At 42.3% G+C, this 21,787-nt stretch overlaps 1 protein-coding gene across 3 annotated transcripts in view; it reads left to right on the plus strand.

Annotated features, from left to right (window-relative positions):
- Positions 1-20,425, plus strand: part of XRN2 (5'-3' exoribonuclease 2) — a 52,551-nt gene extending 32,126 nt beyond the window's left edge. For 2 of the 3 annotated variants that reach the window (XM_055726238.1, XM_055726237.1), the window contains exons 25-30: positions 905-973; positions 1,072-1,206; positions 2,597-2,724; positions 9,053-9,113; positions 14,649-14,790; positions 19,554-20,425. In XM_055726238.1, coding sequence (XP_055582213.1) covers positions 905-973; positions 1,072-1,206; positions 2,597-2,724; positions 9,053-9,113; positions 14,649-14,790; positions 19,554-19,616 — 598 coding nt within the window. In that variant the 3' untranslated portion in view covers positions 19,617-20,425. The remainder of the gene's footprint in view (positions 1-904; positions 974-1,071; positions 1,207-2,596; positions 2,725-9,052; positions 9,114-14,648; positions 14,791-19,553) is intronic. The other variant, XM_055726240.1, reaches the window with a different exon arrangement.
- Positions 20,426-21,787: the final 1,362 nt, after the last annotated feature.

A 21,787-nucleotide genomic window follows, 5' to 3' on the forward strand; every position in this document is an offset into this window, starting at 1 on the left:
AGATGTGTTTGAGCTGGAAGAGTGGATTATTCTGCTTAGCTGCTTGTTTTTTCTCTTTCTCAGCATCCCAAGCATTTTTCTGTATCATATGGTAGGTAGTGAGAGAACAGGAAGCATTTTGGTGCCATGTACTTCAAACATGTCCCTGGTGGGACCTACCTGAGACCTGGATACTTACAGCAGGGAGTTGGAACTGCTGGGAGTGTGAATTTTTCTGGAGCAAACCCAAACTGCTTTGTAATGCATCATACCAGCAGAAACTAAGCTTTCAGCTGCTTTTTGCTCTATTACTATTTACTATTAGTTTGTCTAATACTAGACAGGTGAAAATGCAAGGTCTGCAAGATGTCACTGAAAATAGGTGTATATCTCTTGTGCTGCATACACACGTACAACTGCATACATTGTATGCATACAGCTGCATACAACTGCAAAGCTGCCTTTCGGGATAAAAACTCCCTGGCCCAGGAAATCCCACTTCTAAGTTGTGTACGCTTTTGAGTAGACTGCATAGCAAGCTGATATCCTGCCTGTCTGTGTCATGGCAGCCTTTGAACTTAATCAAGTACAATCAGTGCTTTGACTAGAGGATTTGTACTCAATCGTCTGCAGAAGATAGTTTCATTACCATACATAGGACTAACTGTTTTCTAGACATTAAACTTTCTTTTGGACTGGCTATTGATACAGGGGAGGAAAAAGGTCACCCTGTGGAAAATAATCAAGACATCCAAGTTCAATATAATCAGTATATCTATATGCAGGGAATACCCATTGCAATTTAAGTCATGGGTTCTTGAATCCTGTCTGCTGTGTACATCACATTTAATAAAGCAGCAATTACTTTTTCACCTTGTTTGTCTGAGTTATCAAGTAAACCTAATCCTCAAATACTTTCTTCTAGTATCTCTTTCAAAGATCCACAATTTGATGAAGACTTTGTTTTCAAGGCTATAGTGTTACCTGGTGCAAAGTAAGTATCATTCGTCAGTTTTCAAATAATTCCATTTTCATTTATTCACCTGAGTATTTGCTCCGAAAAGTATTTCTGGAACTATCTTAATATTAAAGGAAGCCTGCTCCAGTCCTGAAGCCAGGAGACTGGGAAAAAACCAACAATGATGGCAGACCTTGGAGACCACAGCTTGGCTTTAACAGAGACAGAAAACCAGTTCATTTAGACCAGTCGGCATTTAGAACTTTAAGGTAAGACTGGAGGCGTTGTTACTGACTGCCTTCCTGAAATGACTCTAGTCTTTTATTGCTTTTTAAATTAAGAAAGAAAAAAAAAAAAAAAAAAGGAAACAAAGGGGTAGAGATTGGCTGTCAGAGATTAGGTGCTGGTGTTCCATGCTGGAAACTTTTGCATGTGATATTTACATTCAGTGTTGATGAAAACTGTATATTACAATAATTTCGGGGTAATGTCTTGCATTCTTCTTGATGTGGGGGGTGGGTGTGGGTGAGGTGTTTCTACTAAATATTTCTAACTAGCTTTCCTGCTGTTTTGGGTTTTTTAAACTTGTTTGGTGTATACTCACTTGAAGTACAGAAGGTACAATGAGAATATTACACACAAGTAATAATTAAAACAGATTCCTGTCTTTATAACAGTCTTATGCTTTTAAAAATGAAGTTTTAAAAACTGTTGTTTGAGGCATGTGTAGCACCAGACAATCTGGTTGTTGCTTTTCAAGGCATTGCCACAGTTGTTATTTATTAATTCTCTGAAAGTCCAAGTAACTTTCTCAGGTGCTGCAGTGTAGTATGAGAATGCTTCTGAGCACAGGATGAGAGAATGAGCTGGGGTTATGTATTACAGATAAAATTAAATGTTTTTCTTTACTGGGGGGTGCAAGGAGCCTTATGTTTTTCGGAGCCAGAAAAGAGAATGGTTTAAAGGAGACTGTAATACCAGCGTATAAAATTAAACTCCATGAGCAACTGAACATGAGTGTCTCTTTAGGAAGGGAAAATACCTTCTTCATCTTACTGCTCTGGAGGAGCTGTAAGGAGAAAAAGCTACACCCTTGCCCCCATTCATGTGTTGGAAAGCATAATTGTTCCAGTGCTGCACTTGTGAACCATCATCTGTTCTTCCATGGCATAGTTATAAAAAAAAGTATAGCTGTGTTACTGATCACATATGATGTCTCATTAAATTGCTGTCCAGGGTGGCAGACACCACAAGCAGCAAGTCTTAATGCAAATGTAGTTCTGCACAAGAAAAAAACAGCAAAAAGCTGGCAGACATTTACACACCAATATTTGCAAATCCTGCATCTCTATCAACTCTCACTTCTTTGGGAATGTGAAGTTTTAAGCGGTTTGCAGGAAGTATGTGTATTTCTGCTTATTGTGGCTTGCTATAGAAACCAGAAATTTTTCTGGGACCAGCTCACAAAGCATGTGCTTTCTTTGTGGTGTGCCTGGGACCCTGATCTGGAAGCGAGTCACTGCATCGTGCTTGTGCACATCTCCACTGATGCACTGGAGAGAGCTGGGGCATTTGGTGGGCTGGGTAGCAGCTGTGCTGTAAGATGACATTCATAAAAACATCCTATTATTTTTCCTTTCCATTTCTTACACATAATAGCCATACGATGCCAAGGGAAAGAGGGATGCCAGGAATGTATGCCAATGCAGTACCTCTCGGAACTTATGGGAACCCGTATGCCAGGCCACTTCTGAGTGGGCAGCAGCAGATTCCTAAACTGTTGTCAAGTAAGTTAGTTCTGCTTTCTGCATTTCGGAGCTTGAAAAATACTACAGTTTTGTTTTGGTCTGTTGCACTGTTACAAATAAAAAACAAAGACAGATTCAGGCATCTATCTGCATCAACCTTGTGTTGCTTTTTTCTATTGCTCTTCCTTTATGGAACTACTGTAGTGAAATGTACTAAAATGTAATTTTAAATCCCACGTAAATGTAAGTGGGATCCCATTTTGAATACTGTGCCCGGTAGCACTTTGTCTACTAAGGTGTCCTAATGTCTGCTATCCAGAATGTATTCAGTATGTGGCTAAATCTCAACACCACCAGTATCAACAGACATAGAAGAAGCTTGGTACTTTGTGTCTGAAGAGAACAATGAGAGGAGGATGCTGCCCACAGAAAATATTTAATGCACAAGGCATGGTGGCAGATCAGCAGAGATTGTAAGACTGACAGAAGAGCTGTGGTGTTGAGATGCCAGACTGAACCGAAATTGCCATTTCACAGTCCTGTATTGGCTTCTCCTGCCTGCAGCAGGTGTTGCAACTTCTGACAGGAGGTGGAGGGCAGGGATGCCACTGCTGTTGGCTTGATGAACAAGTGGGTCAGTGGAAGTGGGTAAGGTAAATACTGTGTGACCCAAAGTGGAGTTCTTCATCCTGGGAAGGAATTACGTGTGCGAATGGCTCCCAAAAAGAGCGCTAGTTCGGAGTTCTGTCTCTTCACCTGTGATCAGGAGCTATGTTTCTGTAACGGTGGGATTGAGACAGGAGAAGACTTGGCTAAACTGCCTAAAAAAGTGCTTTAAAGGAGGAAGTTCTCACTGTTCACCTGAATTCTTGCAATATTGTATTTATGCAAGTGTTTGAAGTTTAAACAGCTGACACAGATAAAGTTTGAATAACATTTTGTCACATATAGAAGACCAGATTACTACATAGTGAGGCTGTCAGCCTTTGTATATATGACTTGTATTTCTGCTGCCCATGAAACAGTAAATAATTTTGATGGGCACTCTGAGTTAAACATCTTGTCCAGTCCCAAGCAGGTGAAGTGTAGTTGAGTAGTGAGTGCAGAAGCCTCCTTGTGTGAGGAATCAGATTGGTTTAAGTGGAGAGATGGATCGAATATGAGAGCTTGGAGCTATTAACTTTGATTAAAGGAAAACAAGTGTTTTTTTTTAAACAAACAAGAAGTGTAGTCTAAAAAGAAGAGTGTGGGAAATGGGAAGGCAGCACTACCAGACAGGTATTGCATTTTTGCATGAATCTCCAAAAAGAGAAAGTCTGTGTGGTTTTGGAGAAAGTATTCATGACCCCACTAGTCCCTATACTGCTGTTCGCGTCTTCTGAAGCTCAAGTCTTGACATGTTGTGGAAAATACTTCAAAGCGGTTTCCTCACATGGAGCTGATCTTGCTGGTTAGGTACTTAAAAAGCTGTCATCCTCATGGCACCTGAGCACCTTGTGTTGTGTGGCAAGCACTTCACATGCAAATATGCCCCAATGTCATCATTTTTTCAGATTGAGGAGGCTTGAATCCACCGATTGATACGAAATCTCAGTCCATCTATTGGCCTCAGAAAAAACGTCTGGTGGCTTTCTTTCATGCATTCCTTCTTCCCCTCATCTGCCTCTTCCTCACCCTCAAATTGCCTCAGGCATCCCTAGTTGCTGTTCTGCAGTTGTGCCGGGCAAATCTGAAAGCAGGGTGGGTTTTTTGGTTTTGATGGTGATTTGGGATTTTTTTCCCTTTCGTTGTGCCACTTTCCTTGATGCTGCTTTCTTTCCCCATTAGGTAGAGGTTGATCCTGTGCTGTTTGTGCAGCAAAAAGAGATGCCAGGTCAACCTGCTGGTCCCTCCAGCCACCGTTGTGGTGCGGTTGCCTCATGCGCCACCGGCAGTCATCGTACAAAGGCTTTTTCACAAAGCAAGGGGTTGTGCGCCTGCTGTTGCTCTCTGGGGCTCTTCATCCCGAAGTAGGGAAGCTGGTTCCTGCCACTCTCTGTTTTCATGGGAGACCACAGTGCAACATGCTGCAAATGTAGTCTTTGTCAGTTAATTTTGTTGTTTCTCCTCCTCTTACACTAATGATGCTAAACTGTCCTAGGACAGAAGTCTTAAACTCTAACTTCTGATTTAAACTGACTACAGTGTCAAGTCTTTACAACTCATTACAGCAGCAGTTGACTTAGTATTTGGAGATTGTCTTTCTTTCAGTGCCTCATTATTTAACCAGGGTGTGAGAACAGTTGGTGTCCCAGTCAGTGGGACGGGCGCAGATTAAAACAGCTTGCTTCCTAGCAGTCCCAGAAATGTATCCTCCTGCCTGGCTGGTGGGTCAGGACCCAGCCCACGCCACCTGCAACTATCAGTGTCAAGTGAACCATGTGCATCTTAACTCCTCTTCTGCCAGGTAGAGTCAGACTTGCTTAAACCCTTGTAAGAGGAATACTTTCAAGTGTCGTGGTCCAAAATTTCTGCTGACTCATTCTGAGATGAGTCTTTCAGACATTCACGCTGAAGGATGCTTTTACAAATCAGACCATACCCCGACACCATAACACATCCTGGATTATGGATTGTGTGGGTCTAGTATTAAGCAAACCTGTGAAGATGAAAGTGTCAGCAGCTTTGCTGTAGGTGGCAGTCCTCTTGTTGAACAGGAACAGTCTGTGTGGACAGTGCATTTGCTCCGATGGAAATCTGTGTTCAGAATTAAGCATGTGGGCCAATGTCACCCAGATGGCATTCTGTCTAGGGGTACCAAAAGGTGTTCCTAGGTCTGACATCACAGCTGTTTTCTTGCCTTTTGCAGTCACCCCCTTCAGTTTAAGCACAAATGTCTGTCAAAGCACAGGTACCTTCAACTAAAAAAACAGAAAGAATGGGAAGGCATATGCAGAGCTTTCTTAACAGGGCAGGTTATCTCTTATGTCAGAGTCACATTCATCAGCTATATAATTGTGAGAGAGCAGCTATGTGTTGTGGCATGAGCTATATGTTGTGACATAATTGGATTGGGAAGCATCTGGAACCCACGCTTTCCTGAAAAACTAGAGCTGGTGTGGTTAAAATTCCCACATTTTATGGGATTGATGCAGAGCAACTTTTCATTTTGTGTATTATGTTTTTATATGTATGATGAAGTAAAATTAGAAGGGCAATGCGGTCAGCCAGAGTGCTATCTCTTCCTCAAGAGCCTGCTGTGGGTGTTCCTTACTGTTGTTCTCTGATTTGACTTTGATGTGCCAATTTTCAGTTGATGAATAATTGTCTGTGCTGATAACTTGGGGAGTCAAGTGTGGTTTGGCTATACTCTATGAATGGCATATTTGGTCTCTGCAGCACAGGATATCTGATCTATGATTTTCATTTCAGTCAGTAAACTTGTCAATTAGCTGCATTTGAAAAGTGATTTTGATTAGTGCAATCAGTAAACACAAAATCTCATCTTTGATTGCCACGCTGATTAGATAAATTGTTACTTGAGGAGCTGCTAGAGAAGGCAGTTTATTTGGCCTTATAGCTCTAGGAAATGCCTAAGTTTTGAAGACTAAAGAAAATATTAATTGTCATTTCTTCTCCCATTTTGTACCTTTTTGAAGTGTAATTCACTTCTCCAAGCTTTTTCTCTCAAAGATTGCTCTCTGTCAGGGCCACACAAAGGAATAGTAATAAGGTGGCTCTAAATGTTTTATGATGATTTCATTAAACTCTTTCATAAACTGTTCCCTAGAGCTACAAAAAGATGTGGTTACAGCAGGAGAGCAGGGTCCTTTCTTTTTCAGATGGAAAGAAAGTGATTAAATGGGATAGATGTTTTTAACTAGCCCTTAAGCAGGGGCCTGTATGAATGAGAAACACCGTACCAGGGCAAGACCAGCATCATCTCGCAGGGTTTCTCACTAGAGCACCATTTGACCCTGGCAGCAGAATGGAAAATGTGATAATAAACTTCAATTAAAATGTGATGTTCTGACCAGGGAAGGTCAGGGAGGGAGAGACTCTGTTAGTCTGGATAATTGTCTGGATACTTGGGGGTCTTGCCTAGCTCAGCCTGCAGAGAGGAGGAGGGTGGGGGAAACACAGTCATTGTCCTTCCTGGAGTATAGGTGTTTTTCTGGAAGTTTTTGTCACCCAGCAAGCAAAAGGAGAACTGAGCCAAGCCTAGGAGACCTGCAGGTCTGGTTGCAGTGACAGAGCCAAAACCTAGCCCTTGTTCTGGGGATGCTGGGGAAAGAGCTGCTGGAGTTAGTAACTACAGATAGAAGGGGTTTTGTGCGTCTGAAAACATTTGTAGCAGAACTCAGTTCTTCTGTATTGCATGTGGTACTGGTATTTGTGCAACTTTAAATTATTAGAAATAAAGTAGTCTTAGGATATTTTTTGATTTAAAATAGTGACATTCTTTACCAAATGTGCGTGTTTGGTTTTTTTAGCAATATCATCTTTGTACTTTCTAATTTTTCAGCTTCAGTTTAATGTTGTCTTAATCACTTGTTGCCCTCAAAGTTAACTGAAGACAGCAATATGGGCCTGGGTTTTCTTGTGTTGCACTAATCTTGTATTCAAAAGCAAACGGAGCATCACTTGAAGCAGCATGTTAGTACAGCCTGTTTATGTATGTAAAAGTCCTGGTCATTCGCAGGCTGAGCAGTAAGAGTGCCACGTGTCCGTCTTTAGTCCTTGTGATGCTTTAGACTGGTTTGGTTACCGTATATAGGAAATGACCAATTATATCTGCTGATGAACATCACCTGGTAACGGGGTGTGTGTGTATGAAAAGAGAGGTGTATGGATGGGTTGGGGTGTGTGTATACATGTAATGTTTAATAAAGAAGTGAAATACAGCATGTACCCCTGAGCTGGGTGGGCTGGATTTGCTCTGCCCGGAGGAGGCCCAGGCAGAAACAGGGGAGCTGCTGGGGATCAGAATTTATTTCCCCTGACAAAATGGTGTTATCATCAATGGGCGCTGCCCGCGCCCTCCCCTGTGCGCTCAAGTGCTGCCGTGAAAGGTTTCTGTCCAGGTCAGATCATTACAGCCTGCAGACAATCCAGCCACAGTTAGGAGAGGCACAGATTTTTCCTCTGTCCATTTTTTTTTTTTTTTTACACACACACCCACACCCCTTTTTCTTTCAAATTATTGAGAGCTTTAGTGTACTTGAATACTGGCAGTTTAACAGGGCATTACTGTCCCATCGCAGTACATCCATTAGACAACTTCTGGAACCAGCTGTCGAAATTAGGTCACACTTAAACACCATTGAAAATAATCAAAGGTGTCACTGAAACTGAAGCTTTTGATTGATGCACAATCTGAGTGTTGTGGACTGACTGGGGAGCTATTGATTAGCTGTTTCTTTTATCCTGTTTACCGACCAGTTTATTTAGAAGAACAACAACCGTTTAATTGCATGTCCTGTTAAAGCAATGTTGTTACTGCTGCATCTTTGTAAAGAGTTAGTTTGGGTAGAACAAACAATTGAAAAGTGGGTGGTCTTTTTATCCACTGCGGCTTCTTCTAACTGCAGTGCTAGGTCTGTGGCCAAGTTTTTACCCAAAAAGGTTTAATTCAGTCTGGTTACATTATCAGAGAGATCAGTAATAGATTTTTATTACTATGTTATTGTTGTCTAGGTTAATTTTTAAATATATTTTTGTTATCTTTAAATATATCCTAAATAGAACTCTCTCTCTCTTCCCCACACCCCCTGTATATATGTGTGTATTAAACACGAATAAAGTGGAACTGTTCACTTCATTACATGCTCATTCTTTTAGTTTGCTTTATAGAATAACTTAGCCTAGTCAGAGGAAAACTTGCACATATTTTGAGTCTTCAATACTTGTTGCTCACAGACACGGGGTGTTGTGATGATGACACAGCTGTACGTGTGTCTGTAAAAGTATCTATATTTTTTCATATACTGTAGAGGTGAAATGTAAACATTAAATGAAGTCTCCAGCTGTTACGGTAACAGATACAGGTTTGCATTTTTAAAAATTCAAGAGAAGATACCTGTGAAGTGTCCCAAGCACTAACAAGTGCTAGTTCTAGCAGTTAAAATTCATTCTTACTAGACATAGTAAAAAAAAAAACAAAATAATTGCCTTAATACTAAATTTGCACTGATGGACACAAGAGCTTTATGGAAATCAGCAGTAGTAACCAATGACTTGGTGAAATGTGTTTGTTAGTATATCCAGTTTGAGCTTTTCTGTTTGACTTCTTAAAACATGTTCTCAGGCACATGTAAGAATAAGTGGAGCGCAGTTCTTTAAGTATACTTGCTCTTTTTTTGTTGTAACATTTTGTTTTACCCTCTAGATCTTAGACCCCAGGAGTCTTGGCGAGGTCCTACACCCTTGTTTCAACAGACACCGCAAAGGTAAGGCAGGAGGGATTGAAATTTTGTAAAAGACAGCCAGGAGGATGTACTTCGTTCTGCCAGGCTTCACAAGTTGTTTTTTTTTTTCCCCTTTTTGTTCTGAACTTTGTTGTTTAAATTTTTCAGAATCATGCTGTACAGCAGGGTTTTTAAAGTTAATTAATGTCCATGATTTATTTACATTTTGTGAGTACACTATGTGGTGTTCATCCTCTAAAAGGCTCAAGTACTGTGTATTAAAAAAAAAGAAGGCAAAAACACTTCCCATTAAAACTCGGACTTCAAAATTAACTTTACTGTTGGTGCTTTGGTACCGTTCTTGGTTCTTTGGCCTTTATCTTATTGAAGCTTTTGAGATACTATGAAATTGAACACAGAGAGCTTAAAACTGCATTAGATTTTGGACAGGCTAAACAAATTTCTTTTTAGGAGGGCTGTGGAGCTTAATGAGGCATAACTAATGGTGTTCCACTTTTATCATTTCTGTGCCGCAACCGCAGCATTAGTACAGACTAGCCATTGATTCTTGCTACAAACCTCTTGAAGTCCTAATCAGCTTCTTTGGTACAAGTTTTTCAGGCCTGACAAGCCTATTGTAGGGCAGTGTCACTGTAGGTCAGTAGTTATTAGTTGCCACTGAAAACAGTTTCTTTAACTACTTAAGACTGAACTGAATTAAATGCAGAAGGGACTCAGGGAAGGATTATGGAATCTGCAGTCCAATAAGTGCCATCGAATAGAAGGAATGTGACATGGTTTGATAATAAGGGATGTTTTACATGCGTTCCTTCATTGATAGGTTGTATGTCCTTAAGTCAGATGGACTTTATAAACTCCAGTGTACCTGTGAAATCCATGAATAATTATATTTATTTATATTTATGGAGGAATGAGAGCGTATGTGAGATCTTTGAAGTTTCTGCTGAGGCACAGGTTTTTTTGTGTGTGTGGTTTTATTTGCAAATGTTAACCATTGAAAATATGAGCTTCAGGAGAATTTATTGAGCTCTCCACAATCACGCTTTCCATGGCAACCATTTTGATCCCTATTGAAATAATTCCAGGTCCCTTGTCCTGTGCCAGTCAATGTGGAATATTGCATTATAAATGAATCTTGCATTAAAAACTTCAGTTTTACTTTGTCCATGGGAGTTCCTATTCCCACACCTTAATTAAATCAAAGTTATTTAGTACCATTTGATGAAATACTGCTGCAGGTCTGTAACTTGTTGCTACTTTTACAACACTATACTTCTGTCATTTTACCAGCCTGTTAGTTTTTGCAGAGTGGAAGGGTTTCTCAATTCACATATAAATAATCCGTCTGCCAGGAGTTCTGGTTGTTTCTCACTTGAAATACACGTTTTTGTTACCATTGTAATAATTGACTGTCTCTCTAATCAGAATCCCATCCTAAGGTTACTGTGTTTGGTTTGTGCTAATATTTTTAGAAGTGACAGCACGCTGCCCAAGTACTTCAGAGCTTTTTTTTCAGATAGACAGTGTTTGTGATTGGATCTGCTAACCTGTCCAGTGTGCCCCTAGTGCTGCAGTATCGACCTCACCATTCACTGCCCAAACCTGAGGAAACTGGGGTCCCCTGAGGTGACTTGAAATTGAAGATGTATCATCATCATCTAGAAAATAAGCTTTAGAGAAGCTCGAAGAATGCTGTTGTAGCTTTCAAGTGACAACAGTGTATTTACAATGCTTTTCCTCCCTGGTGGTGCGTTGTTATACCTCTGGTTTGTGAAAATCACTAAACCACCAGCTTCAGTGTTGAGGATAAGTAATTTTGCCATGTTCTTGGGAGTTGTTTGGTTTGAGAAACAAATCAAACATGCTTAGGGCTGGTGTGGAGTTAGTTGTCATACAGAGATAAACATGGAAACTTAAGCAGAAGTTTAAACAGAAATACAAAGATAGGTAGGTTTAGTGCAGGAAAAAACGACTGAACCTGTTGAAAGGAACCTGCCCGAGAGGTCTTCATTTTCCCAGTCAGTTCCCTGGGAGCTGCCTGTTCCCCATACTGCTGCTGCGGCTATCCCCACTTGCTGCTGCAGCTCCAGGTGCTCCAGGAGCCACAAGGTGCCACAGGGGAGAGCAGTGAGGAATTTCTGTTCTCTGCCACCCCCGCTCCTGGGAAGAAAGTAATTGAGGGACAGGTCAGCCATTGCTCCAGCCTTTTCAGATGAAGTGGGTTGGCAGGAGGCTACAATATCCTTGATTTGCGACACCAAGAAAGGGAGAAAGCAAGGAGCCCTGTCTCTGCTAGGAAAGCTTCGACCCTTTGTGCTAGTGCAGGGATTGAGTATTGTAGTGGGGGCTACACTAGCACTTGCCTCACAGGCCTGGGTGGAAGAAAACCTGACATTGTAAAGCTGCTTCTTCGTAATCCAGATGATCTTGTTTCCTGCGTAAGATTTCTTACTTTTAAATGTAGCGATGCAATTCAGTGTGCAGCAAGTAAAATAAAATGGGTGAGTTGCCATTGAACAGGACCCCTTTCAGCATGTCCTGTTCAGGCCCTGGTCTGACTGGGCCGCGTTACTGGAGATCGCAGATTATTTCATGCTCTTGCCTTCAGTGCTGGTGATCTGATATGTTTCAGGGGAGACAGATGTAGATACATGCTACATGTTTTTCTGGCTGATGGAAATTTGTAATCTCGTTAAGCAGATCCTTTTGCTTAACCTGCTCATAAAAGAGATTTCCAAAGATGCTTCAGGCTGGGAAACGGAAACTTTTTACTGCATAAATTTTCCTGGCATGTTAGTTTTAGTCATAAGTTGACATAACTCTGGGTAGTGTGCACCTGAGTAACTCTGCCAGGGTGAACTCATGCAATATTCCAAGTGGTGCAGTTCTTCCTTCATTACCCGTGAGTCACAGCTTTGCTGCGTACAAATCTCCACCTTCAGGTAATTTGAATCACCAATTAATACATTGGCTAGATAAACATGAAGTCAAGTGCTGTGAGGACTATGATTTCTGATTTCTGTTTACCAGATGATAATCTAAAATTTTGGTTTTTAAAAACAGTACATAGTTCTGTGAATTAAGAACAGCAAAGAGATGTAAGCTGCTTTTCTGGCTTTAAGACTGGAAGATACATTGCAGGTTTGTTTAGGGGTTTGGTGTTTTGTTTTTTTTTCTTTTCCTACTGGGTTTATCCTCTAGAGTATGTAGTTGTTCTGACTTGAAAATCACCAACTTCACTCTTTCAGATGGCCTCGAAGCAAAAATGCCCCAACAAAGCAGTGTTATTTGTTTACTTGTTAAACTATCCCAGCTTTTCAGTAAGCAGCACTTTACCAAGTAAAGTTTACACTCTGTGCAAAATACATATGAATGCAGAATTTACATCAAACTTTCCCGTTCCAGGCATGTAGCAAGTGTTGGCCTGTGATCATCAGTCACTGAGGGTATTGGTCACAAGCATGTTGGCAAAGTTGTAGAGACAGAGTGACTGTTGATGAAAGCCCTAGACCTCTCTGGGTAATTCCCTGTAGCTTTCCTTAAGGCTGAGCAGTGTATTCTTCCTGGAGAGTCTGCTGGTTTCTGGGAATAGTGGAGAGGGGGTAGTTAGTAGTCAATATACTTAACCAAAAGGAGGATCATACTTAGAATACTGATTTTGAGTTTTTGGTCCCTGCAAGTGTAGTGTGCTATTAACTTTAAATAGTTAATTTTTTATAATAATAGCAATAATAGTATTGCTCCCCCTAATGAATGATTCGGATAAAATTGTTCATTTCTAGACATACCTCTAAAGCTAAAAATAAAACCACACAGTTTGGTACCTCTTAACTTTTGTGCATTTTCATTTTTACTACATGTATTGCACATTGTATTTACCAATTGCCTATTTATCAAGTAAGACTCATACTTTTATAAATGGGAACCAAGTTATTTCTTTTCTGGAGATGGCAGGAATTTATTTTGCCTTTCTAAAATTCAGGGAGGTCTGAATCTGACTAGGTAGAGCAGCTGTCTTGCAGGCTTTAGTGTGAAACTAAAAGCAATTTGCATCCAAAACCAGAAAGCCTTCACATCCAGAATGCCTATTTTCATTCATTTTAATCTTACGTTTACCTGTCTTGATTCCAACTTTGCCTCTGTCCCAGCTGCTGAAACGTGTGTTTAAAAGCCCTTCCTCTCCTGGCATCTCTTCTTCAGATGTTCAAAACTCAGTTTGCCCAACACTGTACAGCTGGCTGTGAATCTTCCCTCAGTCACGAGTGTCATACCCTCCTCGCTGAAGTGCATGTGCGTTTGAAAGACTGTATCAGCCCCTGGGTAGGGTTGCTCCTCCAAGGTGGAGGTCCCGCCAATTTAATCTGGCAAATCTAGGCAGAGGCTCTTGGAAGATGTATACTGAGTAACTTTCAGTTCAGTGGTGCAGCAGGTAAATATGAAATGCAGTGCTCGTGCTCTCTGTGATTCCCAGCAGGCTGGCCGCACACTGTTCAACTGACTCTCTTAAACAGGGATCAGAAAAGATTAACTGTCTCAACTATCCAGTGGTTTTCCTTTGCAACAGTGGATCGTACTGCAAAACATAACTGCTATGAATTCTGTAAGGAACTGTACCCTTACCTGTGCTCAGCTTTAAAGACTGTATCATGGCTATATCATTTTTCTAAATATTTCTAATCAAACAATGATTTGATGTATCATACCTGTTGCTTTATAATTGCAATGTTAAAATAGGTACTTGAAGGCAATTAAAACATTTCTTGCCGTTAGTAATCTAGGATGGCAAACTAGGTTATAATGGATGTTGAATTTGCGTTCCCATATAAACTGTACACCAAATGTCAGTCAGTCCATGCCAATTAGTGCTTATGTTGCTAGGTCACCGTGGTCAATTGAAAACGGCATCAATAGAACTTGAAAAGGTTTCTTCCCGATCAGACCTTCTGACATATTGAGCAGAATAATGGATGGGAAAAAGCAGCCAAGGCCCCTACCCTAGATTCAGAATACTCGCAGTAAGAATTCATTTGCAACCTGCAATTAACTAGAAAGAATGGACTCCCAGAAAGAGTCTGGACATTTAGAAAAGAAAGCCTCATTCTCCTGTATCGCACATGTTTACTCTTTGGATGGTGTGTTACGTTTAAACCCCAGATATCACCAAGTTAGCTAATCTATGTTCAAGATCAGGCAGATGAATTGGCAAATTTGCCCCTAAAATAAAAGAATCCTTCCAAGGAATGTGAAAAATCTCTGACCTGTAAAATTGAATTTGCTGCTTGTGGTAGTACCTGGTTCTGTGGCTGTGATAAGGAAGCAGTAAGCAAATGTGGCCTTTTGGTAGGGGAATCTTGGAAGATATTCCCCCTTCCCCGATTCACCTCTAATGACTTGGCAACCTGCAGTACCACTGCAGGCATAGCTGGATGTGGCGGTGTTTAGCTCTGAGACAAATCAAATCATTTAGCACACGAGACTGTAGAAACTTGGATTTTGTGGTGTGAAACTCTCTGTAGGAGCGAAGTTCACGCTGCACTGTGTTTCTTCTTTACACAGAACTGCTGGGGCTGCTCCTCTGCTTGCGTGGAACCGTATGCTACAATCCCAAAATCAGTACCAGCCAAGTCAGTACCAGGGGCTGGGCGGACCAATGAGTTACCCACAGAGACCTGAAGATCGGATGGACAGGGGAAGACAGGTATAAACACATTGCCCCGTTTTGCATGTCCTGTTCTCCTCCTGAGTAAAGCTTCCTTTATGTGTGGCTGTGGAGAGTGAATGCGGCATAGGTAGGCATTCCCAAGCTGGTTTTAGCCCAGGAGCTGTGTCGTCAGTGAAAGCACAGACAGGTAGGTAAGCTTGCCAGCCTTGTCCAGCCCCTCTATATGTACCCCTGGCCAGTGCCCTGACTGTTCTTCATTAACAGTAGATCGAACATGCTGCCAAGTCACACGCTTCTTGCAGCCTGAGAAAACATAATCTGAAGGCAAGTATTTCAGCCAGAGTCCTCCCCTTCTGTAAGGAAATCTATGAGCTACGAATCTTGGGGATAGAAAGGTTTCTCTCCAGTATGTTTAAAATGTAGATTCTTACGACTTCATTAATTTTTGCCTTCGAACGTTTATTGGCTTACTCTTAACTGAAAAGCCACTTGGGCACAAGTGTTAGATTCTGGTAGCCAGAGAAATAAAATATGTCTGTGAAAGAACACCTGAAAATAGCTTTGTTGCAGTTAAATGAAAAGTGAGTGTGATAGGAGAACCTCATAAAAAATTATAGCTGACTTTGTCATCAGTTTATGAAAATGCCACATAAGGAAAATGCTTCTTGAAAGCAGCAGGTGATTTTGCATGTGTGGTTTTTGTGTATGTGTGTGCCCAGTAAAAATAGAATCTGCATAAATTCTTGTACTAGAAATCTGACTATTGCTGCGACAATGCTCTGTACTAGTTTAATATAAATACCTGAAATTTATTTAAAACTTTTAAGTTCTGTTGCTATTCTGGTAAGTCAGAACTATTCCTCAGCTGTGGGAAGGCTACTGACCAGTAATGGGGAAGAGGAGGAAAAGCACGTGGCTGCTTGGTAACAGCACTATTTCCCAATCCTTTATATGGAAACTAAGGCATGGACTGTTTGAAATTTGCCTTCTGCTGGGACCTGATTCAGCTACCTCTCATCAACGTGCCTCAGACGAGTTACTTCTTAGTGTATGCTCTTACTTTTTCTTTTCTTCTTCCCAGTCTGCCCATCTCCCCAGTATGCAAACATTTGTGTCACACAGTACAGGACCAACACAGTCAAATTTGGTGGTTTATTTCCGGGACTGGTTTTCCACGCTACTGGCAGCATGTAGTCATTTTCACATAGGTATAAATTCAGTCCTGCAGCGTGCATATTGGGTAATAGCCCAGTATCCTTTTTTATACAGTAGGGACTGCAAGTACAATCCATTTAAATTGTCATGTCATACAGCGTATGAGGAATTCTTCTTAGAGCATTTTTACCACTTCTCTGGTTCTTTGTCTGCCTTATGTTTTGCTTTTCTGTTCTGGTTGGGAGACTCTGGTAGCGCTATCTATCACAACCACTTTTGCACCATGACATTACGGTGTAGGGGTTTTGAGGCAGCTAATACAATAAAAACATGTACTGTCAAGCTGAGTTTGTAAGGGAAGAGCCTTTGGCCTTTGCCGGGGAAGGTTTTTGCAGAGTGCCGTGTGTTTCTCTGTCTGGTGCAGCTTGTCAGGACCAAAGCCCAGCAGAAGCAGCCTGTGAGCTGCTAATACCGCTCTCAGCATTGTCTGCCAGCGGCAGGATTACATGGTGCTGCTGAAAAGATCTATAGCCAGCAAGCAGCCTGCCCCAACGCTCCCAACTCTTAAACTCTTGTTCAGCTGAACCCTTGTTAGCAGCGGTGAGATTCCCTTCTCCCCCCTGACTCCTACCCTGAAGCATTTTTAGTGCAGGGGAGGCTTTTAGGACTGGAGTAGGAATTCTTCGGCTCATTCAGTTGCCATACTGGTGTTGCAGCGAGGAACAAGGGAAAAAGAGGGGCATGTATACCACTGTGCACTCTTGCTCCAAGTATAGTGGGACAGCATTACTAGTACAAATGCTTCCAGGACTGGTTTTGGCTATAAGCAAAACTAGACAGCATGGGTTATGATCACATTAGGCTTAATGGTGGGGTATGAATCGTGGCTGTGCTGCCCAACTAGTCCCCGGTGTGGGAGTTTAAGTATATTTCAAATTTGGATGAGGTTTATCAGTAGGATTGGTTCTCAGAAATCTTTCATTTTATGTTACATGGGTTTACCCAAAACCCCGGAGACAAAGGAGTAAATGCATAGTTGCGCTAATCCGTAACAGGGGCTGCTGTAGTACTGTAGAAAGATTGGTAGAGGATTTTGATGCTGGTGGAGTCTGGGTGGTATTTAATTAGGGCTGGAAAATAGATGCTTGAAAAAAGTCTGTCTGCTACGCCATACTTCACGCTACACTTCATCCTGAGTAGCATAGGTGGGTATATTTGCAAAACGAATTGGAGCTTCAACTAGTTCATTCCTGACCTTAAATCTCCATGTGTAACAGCTACAGCTGGGACGGCAAAGGTGAATGGGAAGTGTCTTCAGAAACATTTGTGCTGGGGGCTCGGGGAGGGCAGCCCCTGTTAGCGCACATTTGGAAAGCTGTCTGGTGGCTGAGCATCACAGACATCTGCAGCCTGGCAGGGACAGAAAACCTCTGCCCTCGCAGCGCTCCAGCTGTTTGCCAGCTGAATGATTAAACAGGATGCATATTTGGTAATGCTCCAGTCTTGCCCAAAACGTAATTCACCTGTCACTAGCACAGGAGGTGTCTGCTGGGTCATGAAAGGAAGTTAAAACTGGGCGGTGACAAGGGTTTTATTTGTATTCATGTACGCAGCAGTTATTAAGGGCAAATCTTTCAGGTCAAGTTTGCTTCCTTAAAAAAATCCCGTTTGGGTAGTGTTGCTTTCCAGCTGCTTTTATCTCCTTTTAAATTTTTGTTGCCTCTTTTTGTCTTTTTTTTTTTTTTTTTAGATTTTATTTTGGTTATTTTAAAATTTACTTTCAGATGTCATTAGTTCCTCAGGGCTGACAACACTGGAGTAAAATTAGAAGCTACCTTAAAGGGTTTAGGGTGCAAAACCAATAATTGAATCTAGCGTTGCTGCCTGTAAATTTCAAAGCTTTAAAGCCTTGAAAAGGGATTCAAGTGGAAGTGGTGACACACAGCAGCATAAATAATTATCTTTGGTCCCTTTCACCTCTGAATTCTTTTTTTACAGCGTACAGAACATGGTCTGAAGAGGTTAATAAATGCGCTGCTACAAAGTGCTTACAAAATTAATGCGACTGCCATGGATATGGCCTGCTCTGTGGTAGCGGGTGTGTGTTGGTGTCTTCCAGCAGTTGCAGAAAACTAAAGAATAAACTTGTTGGTGTTGTGCAGGGGTTTAATGTTTTTATTTTAGTTTGCAGTAATACACAACTGAATGTCCAGATAAATGTCTTGTGCAGCTCTTACGAGACCTCTAAATTACACTCCTGTACAGGATGGGTGCTGTTTGTTATGTAAGGGGAAGGATTTTTTCAAAGGATATAGTCAACTTGTTTCCTTTTTTAATTGATTACAACTACACCGGAAAACAAACATAAAACCTTCCTGATTGTGGAAACAGTGTATTCTGCAGGTCTGTTTTGGAGCCCCTTAAAACCAGCTAATCAGTTTATGTTTAGGAAGTTGTTCTGGATTGCCGGACAGAAGCAGGCTGAGGCAAACCTCCCTTGTCACAGGTTCGCTCGCTGTCGCCTCGGTTTCCGTGGCTCTCTCTGAGTCCCCGTAGGACAGGGTAAAGACAGATTTCTCTTTTAAAGAAATGAAAGGAAGCCTCTCTTCCCGAACCCACCAAAAAAACCTCCCAAGAAAGAAACAAACAAAGCCCTGTAGCTGTCATTAGTGCATCACATTTAATTAACTTTCTGATCTCTGCAATATATCAGGTTTTGAAATAATTCTAAATGCTTTAAGGGGACGATATGAAATAATTTTCCAATGGATTTTTCACCAGGTAGTTGGTATACAGAATGCTTAGTCTAAATCTAAATACAAAAACACATCTAATTTGGAGTGATTTCCAAGGTGGGATTTAGGCATCTTCCACCTATTATTTAAAATCGAATGAGTGCTGAAAAATGCTGCTTCTGTAATAAATACAATTTATTTTTTTTTTTTCCTTAACATACTTATTTGTAAAAATGTCTGCCTTGCTTCAGCATAAGATTGCTTACAACTAAACCAGAAAGCTGGTAATTGAGGGAATTTAATTTTTTTCCTCTAAAAAAATAAACCTGACTAAATCTGCTAACAGCACACAGGCATTTTGCTTCTCTAATTCATACTTTAGTTAGTTCACAAAAATAATGTTTACATCATTACTGTGTAAAGCTTAAGCATACATACTGCAAAGCCCATATTTCTGTAGGAATTAAAAATTCACATTTCCAGTCTGTCCTTCAGGTGCATGTGTGTATGTGTATATGTATGTGTGTGTGTGGCTTTACCATTTTGTACCTCTTAGCTTCCAGCATTGCTGCACGCAAAGAACACGCAGAGGTGTTACAGCTTGGACATAACTTGTCCTCAGTGCTGCCTTTTGGCAAATTTATATCTGATTTAGAAGCATTGTGGCTCCTGTGGTACAGCTGGACGCTGAGGCCGGTGCTGTGCATCCACTCTCCCTGGGTGGAAGTTACAGCTTGTGTTTTCAGGAGGGCATCTGTAAACACCATGACGAGACGTTCAGCTCTGCCGGTGGTACCTTGCTCTGCAAAGGATGTATTGTTTCATTTTTGTATGGCGCCTGTAGCTCAGCAAGCTTGTTTACTGTGATGTTAATCCAAAAAATAAATGCTTGCTTTTGTTTGTTTGTAGGCATATGGCCCCGGGAGGCCCTACCCGCTACCACCTCCCTCAGGAAGATACAGCTGGAATTAGCTCTTGTCTTTTTTTTTTTTTTTTTTTTTAAGTATAGAAAATGTCCAGGGTTTTTTGCTTTTGTTCTTTTATTATTGGGGGGGGGGGGGGGGCATGGATGGAATCCTTAAGAATCATCCCTGTAGTTTTTAAAATATAATACTTGTTTTACTGTGCACATTTCTTAATGAACTGATTATTGCTTTTTTTTTGTTTTTTTGGGGGGAGGAGGTGGGGAGCTATGTCACTTGGAAATAGAGTATTGCAAAATACAAGTAAGCTAGACTTGCTAATTTGCCTGTGAGACATTTGATGAAGTAGGAGTGCTGTTTTGTCTTTATTACATATATAAGCTGTGCTTAGCTGTGCCTGTCAATCTGAGCTCCAAACATCCTTTACTTCACACATAAGAGCCTGAAAACAGACCCGGAGTTTTAAAGAATGCATAGAAATTGGATTTTATTAACTCTGGGGAAAGACACAGCGGGCAGCCTGCGGAGCACGGTGTTTAAAGACATGTCTGTCGGTATTCCTCGTCAGCTGCTTCCTTGAATTTCTCACAAAGAGCAGAGATTGGGGGGGGGGGGGGGGGGACACGACACGGACTTTGGAGTAAAACATTTCAACTTTTATGACTTGTGCCTGTTTTTGAATTTGTTATTGTAACATAAACAAGCACGGAAGGTGTATTTGTCCGTTTTGATATATAATTTAAAATAGATGCAGAGTTTCCATTCATTTTTAGCACTCTTTCTAGAAATTTTCTGTGTGAGTGTACCAAATCAGTAAATATTTTTATTTGCTTTATAAAGTGGCTTTTGAAATTCTGAGCAGTATGCAGTGGTTTATTTCCAGCCCCCTCCAGAATATGTTTCTGTCTTTTATCTATACCTGTCTTGCACACATTTGATTTCTTGAAAAAAAATTCTGCACAGCCTCAATAACAGCATTCAGAACCTTTGGTTAATCCCAAAAAATTATGAGAGCCTCCAGGTGAATGACCAGCGTTAATGCTAAGGTAACATCTTCCCCTTGTGCTGCACTTGGACTTTTCCGTTAAACATGCATATCATATAAATCTGTGCACTTGCCAAGCTTTGCCGGTGCCGTTGCACAAGGTTGCAAGGCACGGTCCTACTGTGAGTAGTTTTTCAGCCCCTTCCTTTGAGGGCCCAGATATTAATCACCAGTAACGAGGAAAAAGATGAGACCAATGTAACATTATTTTCAAGTGACTGAGGGTGGAGCAGAATCCTCCATTGTAATGCAAAGAGTCGCCATCCTGCCCGGAGCTGGGAAAGCCATCGGCCCTCACCAATGGCCTTCTTCCTCGGCCGGGAAGATATTTGGGTCTCAAAAAAAAAAAAAAAAAGTAATTTTGCTTCTCCAGCAGAACAAAACCGGTGGCGAAACGTGAATTTTCATGCAAATGCGGTGCTGGAGCATGAGGCTGGAAGAAGGAGCTGGGGTCTTGTCCTTACGCTGCCAAAGGTGTCCCCTGCTCCCGAGGATGAGCCCCGGGTGCCGGTGGGCTTTTGTCCCTGTGTTTGGGGTTGGGAGACGTGAAACGGGGCTGGGTGAAGGTTCTGGGGGGCCGCTTTGGGAAGGGCTTGTCCCTGCAGGTTTCCCCCCTTGCCGGGCTCTTCACCCCCTCGGCCAACAGCCCCGAAGCTGGCTGGCATTCCCAGCGGAGCCAGTCCTCGGCCCCAGGAGATGCGGTGCCTGCCCGGACCCTCGGCGCGGTTCTCAGAGCAACGTGCTTGGCCGGGGGCTTCGGTTCCTCGGCTCCATCACGCAGAGGTGGGATGCGGGGCCTGGCCGTGGAGCATCCCCTGCTCCGCCGCTTGCTCCAGCTGCCTCTGCACTGCCGGGCTCGGGGTGGCCCCTGGGGACGGGGGTCCCCCGTGGCGTCCCCGGGCTGCTCTGCCTCTGTATTTGTGTTCCAAGCCGGAGCTGAGCCGGGAGCCGTCCCCTTTGCTTTAGCGGGGTGGACGGGGGGCTCGCTCGCCCCACCGGGCTCGAACCCCATCCCCTTGCCAAGGGCCGTCCCCGCGGGAAGCGCTCCGTGCCGACCCGGCCCCGGGGCGGGGGGGAGCGGCGGGGGTCCCTACGCGTCGCCCCGGCCCCCGGGGGAGCGGGCCCGTGCGGCGGCGGCCGCGGGGGAGCGGCCGGGATCCCCCTGCCCCGGGGGG

The sequence above is a fragment of the Falco cherrug genome, chromosome 13 (genome assembly GCF_023634085.1).
Source record: "Falco cherrug isolate bFalChe1 chromosome 13, bFalChe1.pri, whole genome shotgun sequence".
Lineage (NCBI taxonomy): Eukaryota > Metazoa > Chordata > Aves > Falconiformes > Falconidae > Falco > Falco cherrug.